Source organism: Bufo gargarizans, chromosome 4 (assembly GCF_014858855.1).
Source record: "Bufo gargarizans isolate SCDJY-AF-19 chromosome 4, ASM1485885v1, whole genome shotgun sequence".
In the NCBI taxonomy this organism is placed as follows: domain Eukaryota; kingdom Metazoa; phylum Chordata; class Amphibia; order Anura; family Bufonidae; genus Bufo; species Bufo gargarizans.
The window spans coordinates 326415466-326430632 of NC_058083.1; the positions used below are offsets into that span (position 1 = coordinate 326415466).

The 15167-nt window shown below is 40.5% G+C and overlaps 1 protein-coding gene across 5 annotated transcripts in view; it reads right to left on the minus strand.

Annotated features, from left to right (window-relative positions):
- The window catches only part of NHSL1 (NHS like 1), a 224376-nt gene that overhangs the window by 41528 nt on the left and 167681 nt on the right, over window positions 1-15167 (minus strand). For 4 of the 5 annotated variants that reach the window (XM_044289299.1, XM_044289300.1, XM_044289303.1 and 1 more), the window contains exon 2: window positions 7532-7684. In XM_044289299.1, coding sequence (XP_044145234.1) covers window positions 7532-7684 — 153 coding nt within the window. Of the gene's footprint in view, window positions 1-7531; window positions 7685-13252; window positions 13924-15167 lie in introns of those variants that run through there. The other variant, XM_044289302.1, reaches the window with a different exon arrangement.

Below are 15167 nucleotides of genomic sequence, written 5' to 3' on the forward strand. Positions count from 1 at the left end.
TCATGTACATCCACATGACTGATGCAGCCAATCATACCGTACATAACAGCATCAGCGCTGAGGCCAATCATTGGCTACAGTAGTCACATACATGTCTGGCATTATTTTAATTTTATTACATTTCTGCATGACAGAACATTTTAAAAATCTCAGACAACAACTATAAAGGGAATTTTTGGTGATTTTTTTTTACATTTTTCCCTATTTGGCCTAAAATATGTTAAGACTTCCTGTCTTTTGAGAGCAGCTACATGAGCCATAGACACAATTGGCTGGAGCTGACCTCATTTACTTCTATGGGAGCGTTTTCTGGGCATGCTCTGTGAACTGTGCAGTGGACAGGAGTAAGCTGATAAGCTGTGATATCACCTATTGTGAATGGTGGATCCTGTGTTATCCATATAGAGGTGTTACTGTCATTGTAATTCTTCTTGTGGTGATAATGATTATGCATACTGAAAGGTTACTTGTACAGAACAGGAAATCATTTCCTATGATTAGATGTAGTGGCTGGTGTGAAAATTTGAAGATTATATACATTTTTTTAAAATATAATGACAGGGAAAAAAAAAAAAAAAAAAAAATATATATATATATATATATATATATATATATATTTAACATAAAAACGTGACTTAAAAGGTAATTTTCTGAAGACACATAGTTTGTATTTTAACATAGCAATACTTCCTTATCTCTCAAAACGTCTTAAAATTATTTCCAACTACAATATCTTCAACAAAAATGACAAATCCAGCTGTCCCTCGCAAATGCTCTTTAGCAGACACTGCTGCAGACACAAATCTCTTGAAATGTGTTGAGTCACACTTTAAAGGCCGATGTTAAAGCAGATAAATTAGCCATATGCGTTTCTAAGGACACAGTATATGGATCAGACTGGATTTCCCAAAGTAATTACATGTTCCTATGGTGACAGTCCTCACGCACGTTGGAAGAGGTAGAGCATCTGTGCAGACCTGACGGTGACTCCTCCACCTCGTGGAGAAATCGTTCTTAAAGTACAACCCTTCAGTATAACATAAGATTAGAAGTAAGACACTAAGCTTTTAAGCAGGATTAGTATCCCTTGTGTTGAGACCAATCACATAAACCTAGGCAGTAGTAAGATATGCCTTATATTTCCTTCCAGCTACACGTTAAAGAAATCCAAAACCTAAATGGGACCTTTATTCTTCAGTCAACTGCAATACACATAACGTAATCTCAATAGTTTATTTACCTCATGTTTTTTTCTTTCAATGCCCTTTTCTCGGTTTACATAGTTCTCATAGTACATACAGTACAGGCCAAAAGTTTGGACACACCTTCTCATTCAAAGGGTTTTCTTTATTTTCATGACTATGAAAATTGTAGATTCACACTGAAGGCATCAAAACTATGAATTAACACATGTGGAATTATATACATAACAAAAAAGTGTGAAACAACTGAAAAGATGTCATAGTCTAGGTTCTTCAAAGTAGCCACCTTTTGCTTTGATTACTGCTTTGCACACTCTTGGCATTCTCTTGATAAGCTTCAAGAGGTAGTCACCTGAAATGGTCTTCCAACAGTCTTGAAGGAGTTCCCAGAGATGCTTAGCACTTGTTGGCCCTTTTGCCTTCACTCTGCGGTCCAGCTCACCCTAAACCATCTCTATTGGGTTCAGGTCCAGTGACTGTGGAGGCCAGGTCATCTGGCGCAGCACCCCATCACTCTCCTTCATGGTCAAATAGCCCCTACACAGCCTAGAGGTGTGTTTGGGTTCATTGTCCTGTTGAAAAATAAATGATGGTCCAACTAAACGCAAACCGGATGGAATAGCATGCCGCTGCAAGATGCTGTGATAGCTATGCTGGTTTAGTATGCCTTCAAATTTGAATAAATCCCCAACAGTGTCACCAGCAAAGCACCCCCACACCATCACACCTCCTTCTTCATGCTTCACGGTGGGAACCAGGCATGTAGAGTCCATTCGTTCACCTTTTCTGCGTCGCACAAAGACACGGTGGTTGGAACCAAAGATCTCAAATTTGGACTCATCAGACCAAAGCACAGATTTCCACTGGTCTAATGTCCATTCCTTGTGTTCTTTAGCCCAAACAAGTCTCTTCTGCTTGTTGCCTGTCCTTAGCAGTGGTTTCCTAGCAGATATTCTACCATGAAGGCCTGATTCACACAGTCTCCTCTTAACAGTTGTTCTAGAGATATGTCTGCTGCTAGAACTCTGTGTGGCATTGACCTGGTCTCTAATCTGAGCTGCTGTTAACCTGCGATTTCTGAGGCTGGTGACTCGGATGAACTTATCCTCCGCAGCAGAGGTGACTCTTGGTCTTCCTTTCCTGGGGCGGTCCGCATGTGAGCCAGTTTCTTTGTAGCGCTTGATGGTTTTTGTGACTGCACTTGGGGACACTTTCAAAGTTTTCCCAATTTTTCGGACTGACTGACCTTCATTTCTTAAAGTAATGATGGCCACTCGTTTTTCTTTACTTAGCTGCTTTTTTCTTGCCATAATACAAATTCTAACAGTCTATTCAGTAGGACTATCAGCTATGTATCCACCTGACTTCTCCACAACGCAACTGATGGTCCCAACCCCATTTATACGGCAAAAAATCCCACTTATTAAACCTGACAGGGCACACCTGTGAACTGAAAACCATTTCAGGTGACTACCTCTTGAAGCTCATCAAGAGAATGCCAAGAGTGTGCAAAGCAGTAATCAAAGCAAAAGGTGGCTACTTTGAAGAACCTAGAATATGACATTTTTTCAGTTGTTTCACACTTTTTTGTTATGTATATAATTCCACATGTGTGAATTCATAGTGTTGATGCCTTCAGTGTGAATCTACAATTTTCATAGTCATGAAAATAAAGAAAACTCTTTGAATGAGAAGATGTGTCTAAAATTTTGGTCTGTACTGTATGTTAAAAAAAAGTACAAGTAATAAATCAACCCTATTCTCCAGACATATAAAAGAAAAAATACTAAGAAGATCACAGGTGTGACCCAAGTTACCTAAAAAGGGGCCACTAAATGCCTTAAATGCCTGGGATAATTAAAAATATTGTACAAGACCTGCAATTGCTCATAATAATAAAAAAATAACATGTTATACTCATGCCTTTCTCTGTGGCGCTCGTCTGATTTTCCCACAGCTGTTTCTTTACAAAATCAGCAGTGAAATGCAGGTATAAGGCACATAACCTCTGAGGACAGTGATTGGCTGCAGTGATCACATGACGTATACCTCCACATCACCACTGCAGCGAGAAGAGGACAGGTGCCGAGAGCAGCAGGGGAGAAAGAGGTGAGTATAGGTTGTTTTTTTATATTATAAGGCATTTAGTGGCATAGGGCCTTTTTTTAGGTAATTTGGACAAACCCTTTAAACCTCATTCATTTTTAACCGGTTGTCTAGTATCTCTTCTACTGTACTTGTTACCTCAGGTTTTGTTGAGTCAAATATTGAATCGTCAACATTTAGAACATTTAACTCTTTTCTATAATATCCACAGTATAAATGTCCATAAACGTCTGACAGATGCGGGTACAACTGGTTCATCTCACGGTTTCACAGCTGCATTTGGGACGTCCATAGAAGTTAGAGAGCTGCACAAGTACGGCCACTTCTCCGTTCCCAGCAGATGCAGAACTGAGGAGGACAATACTAGGAGGTCTCTAGGAGACTAGGAGCAGGTCTCAGTGGTGGGAATAGTATCAATCAGACATTTTTGCATATTCTGTGAATATGCCAGAAACATCTATGATGACAATACAATATTTAAACTATTAAAAATATTTAAATATTTAAAATATTTAAAACATTTAAAACAATATTTAAATTAGTTTATGACCAGTTTAAAATTGGCCATACATGGGTCACTATATTCAGTGTGGCGGTTGACATTAAACAAGATGTCATGGTGGCTCAGTGGTTAGCAGGTTCAAATCTGACCAAGGTCACCATCTCCATGGAGTTCCTCCCAGACTCCAAAGACATACTGATAGGGAACTTAGATTGTGAGCCCCACTGGGGACAGCGTAATCATAATGCATGTAAAGTGCTGTAAAATATATCAGCACCATATAAATGACTCAAATAAATGTATAGTATTCAAACGCTTTTCATTTCATGATTTTAGCTATTTGTCATTAGTGATGGACGAACATTGGCCGAGACGGTTTGCGCACGCGATCAAATGTTTGCGAACCGCAAGTTCGCGGTGGGCCCCATTCTCTTTAATGGCAGGCGAACCTGAAAAACCTTCAGCTCATATTTTCAGCCACCAAATGCTTAGTAGAAGTGCACAAATAGTCCCACAACATAGACCATGACATACTAGAGGGGGATCAATGACAGAAATTCCAACAAAAACTATGTAACTTAATCAGGGGACATTTTTATGCGTCTTAAAGGGAAATTCTCTGAAATGTGTCCTTTTGGAGCCTAGAATTTTTTTATTTTAGGCAACAGGAGTACGGGCCTTAAAAATGTGGCATTCACCTGACATAAAAGAAATTGTGATTACCGTATTTTTCGCCGTATAAGACGCACCGGCGTATAAGACGCACCTAGGTTTTTGGGGAGGAAAATAAGAATAAAAATATTTTTAACCAAAAGGTGTGCTGTGTGTTTGGTGGGTTTGGAACTAATGGTGGTCTGTGGATGGCACTATTACTGGGGATCTGTGGATGATGGACACTGTTATAGGGGGATCTGTGGCTGACGGACACTGTTATGGGGGGATCTGTGGCTGACGGACACTGTTATGGGGGGATCTGTGGATGACGGACACTGTTATGGGGATCTGTGGATGACGGACACTGTTATGGGGGGATCTGTGGCTGACGGACACTGTTATGGGGGATCTGTGGCTGACGGACACTGTTATGGGGGGATCTGTGGATGACGGACACTGTTATGGGGGGATCTGTGGATGACGGACACTGTTATGGGGGGATCTGTGGATGACGGACACTGTTATGGGGATCTGTGGATGACGGACATTGTTATGGGGGGATCTGTGGCTGACGGACACTGTTATGGGGGGATCTGTGGCTGACGGACACTGTTATGGGGGGATCTGTGGATGACGGACACTGTTATGGGGGGATCTGTGGATGACGGACACTGTTATGGGGGGGATCTGTGGATGACGGACACTGTTATGGGGGGGATCTGTGGCTGACGGACACTGTTATGGGGGGATCTGTGGCTGACGGACACTGTTATGGGGGGATCTGTGGATGACGGACACTGTTATGGGGGGATCTGTGGATGACGGACACTGTTATGGGGATCTGTGGATGACGGACACTGTTATGGGGGGATCTGTGGATGACGGACACTGTTATGGGGGGATCTGTGGATGACGGACACTGTTATGGGGGGATCTGTGGCTTGCACTGTTACAGGGGGATCTGTGGCTGGCACTGTTACAGGGGGGGATCTGTGGATGGCACTGTTATACATGTGTCATCCACAGACCCTCCCAGCCCATAACTGTGCCATCCACAGATCCCCCGCCGCTCCAGTATACTAATATAATATGTCTTATTCAATTAATAGTTATTAAATATGCCTCTTTATTCCTAATAGTACCTTAAATCCTAAGCGCTTCAGTACAATGCCGGCAGGCAGGCCGGGCGGCCGGCGCGGCGCGTCACTCACTGTCGTCACTTGCCTGCGCCGCCTGCTTCATTCATAAAGTAGGCGGCGCAGGCACGTGACATCAGGGAGTTACGCTGCCGCCCGCCCGGCCTGCATTGTACTGAAGCGCTTAGGATTTAAGGTACTATTAGGCATAAAGGGGCATATTTAATAACCATTAATTGAATATGACATATTATATTAGTATACCGGAGCGGCGGGGCTATAGTACAGTGACTGCACCGCCCCGCCGCTATTGCCGGCCCCAGCTCCTCCTCCCAGTCCCTCCCCGAGTCCCCGCTCGCTTTACATCGCAGCTTGCGATGTAAAACTGACAGCATTCGCCGTATAAGACGCAGGGGCATTTTCCCCCCATTTTGGGGGGAGAAAAAGTGCGTCTTATACGGCGAAAAATACGGTATGTGGCTCGAGGTACATTATGCAGTCACTGAATAACAATTTTACTGTAGCCCTTTTTTTTCACTTTTTGGGGGGGGGCAACTGGTATATCACACCAGTAGAAAATATTTGTTCCAATAGCGTTTGTCACTATCTGTAGCAGTGGTAATGCAGCTAAACTGCAAACAAATGCTGCACTACCCAAATGCACTATATAGAAAGTAAATCATTTGTATATCACACCCCTGCTTCAATCAGTTTTTTGGGGGGTCAACTGGTATATCACACCAGTAGAAATTATTTGTTCCAATAGCGTTTGTCACTATCTGTAGCTGAGCTACCGCAGCTAAACCGCAAACCAATGCTGCACTACCCAAATGTACTATATAGAAAGTAAATAATTTGTATATCACACCCCTGCTTCAATCTGTTTTTTGGGGGTCAACTGGTATATCATACCAGTAGAAATTATTTGTTCCAATAGCGTTTTTTGCACTCTGTGTAGATGCGGTGACGCAGCAGAACCGCACACAACTGCTGCACAATACAAATGCACTATAATATACTTTCTATGTTAGAAAGTATATTATAAGTATATTACTCCCCTCAGTAAGTCACACCTAGCAATAGTACACCTATACCAGTGTTTAAAAGGACTTTTCTGGCCCTATTAGCTAGCATTTGGTGTCCCTAACAGCCTGTCCCTGCTCCACACAGCAACCTCTCCCTCCACTGGCAAAAGACTGTATGTAAAATGGCAGCCAGATCAGGTTTATTTATAAGGTCGGGGGTACGTCCATGTGCTGAAATGTCTCAATTGGCTGTCCTGTACCACCTGATGGACGTGTCATGGGTCAAAGTTCTTCACAATGTAAAAGAATATGGCACAGGCGGACATCGCCATATGTTTGCTCATTTGTGGTTCGCAGAATAGGCGAAGTTTGCCGCGAAACGACCGCGGGGCGAACCGCAAGGCCATCTCTATTTGTGATTAAAGAGGTTTTCCAGAAGTAGAATATTGATAACCTAGCCTCAGGACCCCTACTGATCAATATCTGATCAGTGGAGGTCCGACTACCAGCACCGCCTCAGATCAGCAGTTCAAAGAGGCCACAATACTTTTGTGAGCACTATAGCATCTAGTTAGGTGAATGACCTTGTATTCCTTGGTCACATGGCCTATTTGCAGCTCAGTTCCATTCAAGTGAATGAGCCTGGGCTGCTATGCCAAGCACAGCCGCTATAAAACGTATGGCACTGTGCTTGGTATGCTGTGAGACGGCCACAGTGTTCTTCAGAGTTGATCAGCGGGGTGCTGGGGTGACCTATCCTGAAAAGATACCACTGAAACTGAACTTCCAGAAAACCCATTTAAATGTATGTTCAGTTTATACCTATAATGTTTCCAGAATTAAGTTTTTTATTTAATATGGAACTTTTTACAAGATGAAATACTTATGTAGCACAGTCCTCCTTACCTCGCAGCACTGTCTTCAAGTTGACTTTGGCTTGCTTGTGCAGATCTTCTACGCATGTAGGTCTGGATGATGGAAGGAATACATTTTCCTGTTGGTGCCAAGACGCTGTGTAATGGACTGTCCACTTACTTTCTTCATCTAGATTGGAAACGGCTAGAGGAATGGAAAAAAATCTTTGATTAGAGACCATAACTGAACTCAAAGCTCCATAAACAAGTATAAAAATCTAATAATTTAAACTGGGAAACATAATTTTTTTTTGTATAGATCACATTATCCCAGCATATTACAAGGTAGTAAGACACATATAATCCAATAAATTATAGCTTGGCTCACTGTACTTTATAAAAGGCAACATATTACTTATTTTCTGTATAAGCTGGCACACCTGACCCCTCCCCCCGCCCATAAACCGGAATGTTTGGGAAGAGTGAAACTGGAAGACTACTCTGAGGAACAAAAGTTTTGCATGTTGAAACCTAACCCATGCGATTGTTCTCTCCCCAATATCCGCTATCAGGTGACTGTCATACTGCAGTATATACATTAGATCTCCCCAAAAATGGTGGGTTGATTTGACAGCACTCAATGTGTATGGCCAGTTTTGAAAGTGACCTGTTTGCTTGGATGTGTTTTATGCAAGTGTCTGGAGATGATCCTGCATCTTCCCAGTTGGTATTCTGCTTGAGGAAGCTGATAACTGAAGAAGCAGCTGGCACCATGTCCATGATGCGGCTGGCAACACTGGCCACTGAGCTGTGTCAAATATTTGGCCTACAGCATATGGCTTATTTTCAAATTAATGGCCCCGGTAACTGAGATATAAGTACTCAGCAATTCTGTTCACAAGCTCAAGGTTATGGTTTCCTAAGGAATTATTAGTGAGTTGAATACATGTAATACATTAATTTTAGTGCTTTCTAATCTAGAGACTGAAATCAGAGATGACTGATATAATGATAATTGGTGTAGAACTATATATAAAAGTGATATAGAAAATTAGGCAAAAGGTAACATAAAAGCTAATGAGCTAGTTAACCAGAAAGAAGCCAGATTATTAATATAATTACACACTAAAGCCCAGATTAGCTGGATTAGCAGAGGAGGTGAGCCAGGATCCATTTGTCTGCATTTTACATGACAAACACAAGATTACCAATCTTACTGAATGTTTAAATGAATTTGCAATAAATGATACGGTTTTAAGAAATGTGGTAAAACATCAAAATGTTATTAAATTTGGCTGGAAGTGTCATGTAGAATCTAAGTGGAGCTAAACTGGATGGCTAAGCAGAGTGTTTACTGTCTTTAAACACTGAATTACATTTCATGACAAGTCATGCCATCTGTTAGCAAATATGTATTTTATCTGAAAGGCAACCAACATTGAACAGGGAGCAACCATCTTCTCAAAGAAAGGGTATTCTTCTTAGCAGAGCACTTTTTGTATCTATGTAACATATTACACAAACTAGTGCACCAGATTGCCTTGCACTGCTGTCATGGATATACCCAAGCATAAACTAGAGTCACGTCATCCCAAGAGGCATGTGTCAGGTGCAGGCAGCAAGTGACAATGGAAACTACAGTCTTGCCATATGGATACAGAAATATCATACACGTACTAAAGCCAGAGCCGGCAGGAAATACTTGACTGCAATGGTGTACAAAGTCTATTCTACTGACAAATAACTACTTAATTACTAGCCAGAGGTCCCATCCTACTCCACCAGGTAGCTACAAGCTAATCCATGTTTTATGATGGGATAGAAGGTTTCGCTATTCATTAAGTAGCTGGTTGCTTGTAAAGTTGAAGCAGTGTACTTTCAGTCATCAAAGGAAAATGTTATTTTTTTCAGCCAGTAAACAGTTTGAGGTTAATATTTGACTAAAGGATCAATTAGTCAAACAACCATAGCAGAGCCATAAAGACCATTCAGGACTCTAGACTGGTGGACATCTAAGAGGAGCCTTTAGGTAATGACAAACAACTAGATTGTAAATGATATTGAATGTAATTGTTTTGCAGAACTTCTGTCTATGGTTAGGCAGGCACCTGTAGTCAACAGAACTTTGAAGTAACCAATAACAACATTGTTTCATCATTATAAGAAATTCTAGACATGACATGTGAACTGATCTTCAAAACTGATCAACAAGTGAAAAAAAGCCTATATCGGTACTTACTGAATGTTGTTGATGGACTCAACTTTTCCAAATCCCAACTTATATATTACCATACTTCATGCCCTTGTACACTGGCTAAGGATCGGGACAATTATCAGGGATGAGCATTGGTACAAATGCTAGTTCCTGATAATTGCTCTGTGTAAAGGTGCCACGGATCGCATCTTTTCATGTGGCACACAAAATCCTCATTTGTCGGCAGCACATTGTGCTAAATAAACAGGGACTTGCTGCCGACAAACAAGGAAACTCAATGGGGACGAACAATCATAGTAACGATCATTCAGCCCTGTACATCCTGATCAATGAGAGCTGTCATTAATAGCTGTTGGATGAGCCACTGTTTAACCAAAGGCTATCTCTCCGTACTCCCACCCAACTCAACGTAGGGTTTGGCATAGCATGCTAGGGAGATCGGTGAAAGCCGCTTCCAGACAGTTCTGGTGGCAGCTTATCTTGTGGGAGAACAAAGTGATCAGTCGAAAAACTTCAGTTGACCCAATCCTTCTATCATCTGTTGGGGTGTCAGAAGCTGCCTATACACATTAGATTGTTGGCCAAACCTTCTGTTTTCAGTGGGTTTGGGGTCGGCCGACAATACACTAATGTGTATGGGAGCCTTTAATGTATGTATGTCTATATACTCAACAACCCCCCCCCCCCCCCATTTAAAATAACTTTATCTAAATCAGTCTTCTATTCTCTACAAGCACACTAATCAGTAACCAGTTATCTGGACAATGATCAATCAGATTGATTATATCTATCCATGCATATCTAGCTTTAGGTTAGGCTGTAGACATCCCTATCAGCTAATTGTTAACAATCAGAATGCAGTTTTTTTTTTCATCAGTCAAATGTAACAAGATATTTTAAACAACTGACATAAACTACAGTGGGAACAGCATTAACTCCATTGCAAACCAACCACAACTAAAGACATATGCGGACATTAGTTACATGCCAACCAACCACAAGTAAAACAAATGTGTATAGCTACAAAGTGGAAATCCTCTGTACCCCCTACATTAGGAGAAGTTATCAATAAGGTGGACCTGCACAGGACATATGAGTGTATTATGGCAAACTCTGCCAAACACCAGGCTGTTATGTCTGAGAGGTGGCTTCCCAGGGCGAAGTACAGAGATGCCTCCATTGGCACCACTGTTCAGGATGGCAATTGACATACATGTACGCCTCTCCCCTATTCTACCATTGATATGTTATATTAACTTGCACACAGAGCTAAATAATTAGTGCAACAATATGGGCTGTTGCTTGTGAGGTATTATTTGCTAAGGCTACTTTCACACTTGCGGCAGAGTGATCCGGCAAAACGTATGCCAACTGACGGCATTTGTAAGACTGATCAGGATCCTGATCAGTCTTAAAAATGCCCGATCAGTCAGAAAAATGCATTGAAATGCCGGATCCGTCTTCCCGGTGGCACTAATACATTCCTATGGAAAGAAATGCCGGATCCGGCATTCAGGCAAGTCTTCATTTTTTTTTGCCGGAGATAAAACCGTAGCATGCTGCGGTTCTATCTTTTGCCTAATCAGTCAAAATGACTGAACTGAAGATATGCTGATGCATCCTTAACGGATTGCTCTCCATTCAGAATGCATGGGGATAAAACTGAACAGTTATTTTCCGGTATTGAGCCCCTAGGATGGAACTCTATGCTGGAAAAGAAAAAAGCAAGTGTGAAAGTACCCTTACTGGCATCAAGATGTACCAAGACCATATGTTTTTCCTTCATGTTATTTCTCTGACCTGCGTGTCAGAACTATACTCTAAAATGTTGGATTTTTATTTATCTGACAAATAAAACCTAAAGTAAAAAAAAAAATACATATGTGGACATTAGTTACATTGCAAGGCAAGACACATGGGACATTAGTTACATGCAAGCCTACTACAAATAAAGATATACTTGGAAATTGCAAGCATACTATAACAACAGGTTTCTCTTGACATTGGGGGAATGTATCACACCCTGACTCCAAAAATACGACTTCAAAAATTCACAGTATTGGACGTTACGACTTCTTGGACTTTCTTGAGCAAAAATATAGCAACTTTTTTAATTTGACACCACTCACTCCAGTGGGTGGGAAGGTGGGTGTGGTTAGCTATGTTAATTAGTTTCATTCCAGATTTATCGCTGCCAATTTTTTTTAAAGAAGTCACAAGCTGACTCCATTAGTAGAAAAACGAGAAGCATTTCTAGGAAAAAATTGTAGGTTTAAAGATTAGCCAAATTTAATTCGGCGCAAATTATGCTGAAGCAGACTCAAGCAAAACGGACTTCATGATAAATTCTTTCTTCTTTATATTCTAGTTTATTATACTCACTAAATGACTGATATATACACACTCCATAAATTCCATAGGGTACTGCACATAGCTTTTATGGTAAATCAATTTAATTCCACAAAAAATATTAAATTAGCATATTAAATAACCTACATAATAAGGAAAAACAGGCTATCTATGGGTGACCAGCACAACCAGGTGGAATTTGATATACCGTATCTTTTGTAAAGTGACACTTGCCCCCTGGTACCCAGGGGCTTAAATGGCTATAAATCCATAGATGCCTTTACAGTTCACCATAACAACCCCCAAGACTGTGATCTTAGTCTATGCTTCTTTGAAGATCTCAAATAAAATTCAAGATATCATCAGTAAGAACATTCATGATGATGTGAAGTATTTGTTCAACCCTCTCTGATATTTCACTGAACCATAGTGACAACTCTGCAGCAAGTGCTCATTGTCAGCAAAGCCTTTGGTAGCATTCTGCTAGCAGCTCTATTGTTCACTAACTTGTGCTAAGGGAGGTTCTCCAAACAGATCTCTTGGCTAAGCTAGCTGCATTACAAATTCTAATTCAACAAAGCTTTTCATGGACACGCTGAGAGGTCGGAGCAAAGCCTGCAAATTAATTTCATCTATTTGGTATACTTTACAATCTAGAAGCCCAGCTCTGAAAAAGACGTTCACTATTAAAACAAGAGATTTCACTGAAAGCCTCAGCACATGGTGAATCATGTATATTTAGGTAGACCATTAGTGTGCACATGCAAAATTGGGTAACTGTAAATCAACATTTTATGTGATCAGCCTTTTTTTGAATGTGTGAGCAAAATACAACATAAGCCATAGCCAGGCCAATAAAGGCAAATATCTTTACACAAGCCAAACACAATAAAAAGGCGTGTTAAAACGCTAACAAAAAGATCTAAAACATAAATGCATTACACTGACATTCAATCTGATAAGCATGGACCCAAAGATTTTAACACTGAAACATGTATCATGTGAAAAATTAAGGTAAAATTAGACAAGCGCAAGGTGGAGCAAACACATGACACTGACAGTAAGTGCTGTGAATCTGCTTTGCCTCCATGCATATTCCTTCCAAACATCATCTGAAAAAGAATCTTATTCACTAGACAAAGACACATACATTATTTATAGTCTTCTAAAAAGTTCCTCGCCAGATCACATTTTATCAGCAATACTTACTCTTCTTCTTGAAGAGACTGATGAGTGACTTCAGCTTAGTGTTGATAAACACAACCATTTTTGATGAGCTTCAAAGTTCAAAGCCCATAAACAACTTGCAGGTGCCTCAAAGTGCTGTTTCCACAAGCTTCCAGTTATGATCCTTTACAGTTGTAGCATCACAGCCTAAAACTTGCTGGTAAGCCTTGACCCTGAGAATCCTTTTCCATAGTATAATCTCCAAGTCACAAGAGCAGATGTAGGGGAAAGATGCTTGTATGTGAAGACCTAAGCCAAGCCTTGTGCTTCAGACTTTCTGCCTCATTGCAATGAAACCCCCCATCTCTTGTCATCTCCTCTTCACTCTCCCCCACCTTTCCACCATCCCCAGAGCTCTTTCAGCTCAATTGCCTGTGTTAGCTACTGAAGTTCCAGAGCTCAGCACAAGGCTCAGCACTCTGAAAGGGGCAGTATTGGCTTTCAGCTATTGTTATTCAAACACACCGCCCCCTACCTCCCTGAAACCCATGCCCTGAAAGCAGCAGCAGCACTTTGTCTGCTCTGTAGGGCTGTAAAGAGATGATTGCTGACTTGTATTTGTTTGTTGATTCTTTTCTGCCATGCAGCTATCATTTACATTACTTTTGTTCTTTGCTAATGATAGAGTATAGTCGTCTTAGAAAATTGTCTTCCTTCAAAGACTAGTTTTAGGAGAAACTTACCACTTGTTATGTTAAAAACATATAAAGTAATGTATGGTGCTAAACAAGCAGGTGCATTGTCTGCAAATTCCTCAGATGAAAAGAGAGAAGATCGATTTCACCAGTTCTGACCCAATTTTACAAAGAAAAATAACTCCTTTAACATTTACAATATGCAATTTTATGAATTTTGCTTCTTTTTGAAAATACAAAAACTAAGAAAAACCCTCAAATATTCTACTTGACGTTTAAGCTTAGATTTCTAAATTAACTATGTCCATTGATATACCTGTAAGTAAATGGAAGCTAACACTGGATGTATAGACCAATAGTGCAATTTTTTTGAGACTGCTACAAAGAACCTCCAGCAACTTTTTAGAACATTTTATCTTAACCAATGTTAAAAACGATTTAATAAAAGTCACTGAATTGTAATTTTAGTAAAGCTTAGTCAACACATTTAGTTGTGGTTGGGGTCGGCCATCTATGTCTGTGACACTCAGACATTTTATCTGTGATGGCTTCCTAGACAAAAATAAAGAGAGGGCACAAGGTCAATCCAGTAGATCCGTTATGGCAAGTGCAAGGTATTTGGTGCATAGCTGAACATCCTGGAATAATTGAGGCTTTTGTTTCCTATCAAATAAGAGTTTACATAGATGCATCTGCCACTCACTGGGAAGAGGTATACAACTTGAAAGAAGACACCATATTCTTATTAAGTCAAAGTATATAGTAATCTCTTTTAGTCACATGCTATACTAGAATTAGATGTGTAGACTAGATTAGATTGGCCATATGCACTAACAATTTTGTCCAGATCGATGTACATCCTTATAGGTATTTATTATAAAAATACGTCCCTCGAGACAAGTCATGCACAAATATTTACCCCATAGAAAATATATCCAATGGTATAAAGTATGTAAGACTAATGATAAATACCATAATGGTAGCATCAGAACAACTCTGAAGCAAGTCTAACATTTTTTTTCCCCAAATTGTGCAATGACTAGAAATAAACATATTTATCACCACAGACACAGAAATCATCAAGTGTTCTGTTCGGAAGACTGCATGTGAATATTTAATGGTGCCTTTGCCTGATTGCATTGGTAATGTCATATACATTTCCCATCTCCCCTCTCCTACATTCACATTTCACATTTCCGCATGACCTGCTCAATGCAGCCATCTGGGACAAACACTTCCACAACCACACACAGGATGCCTGC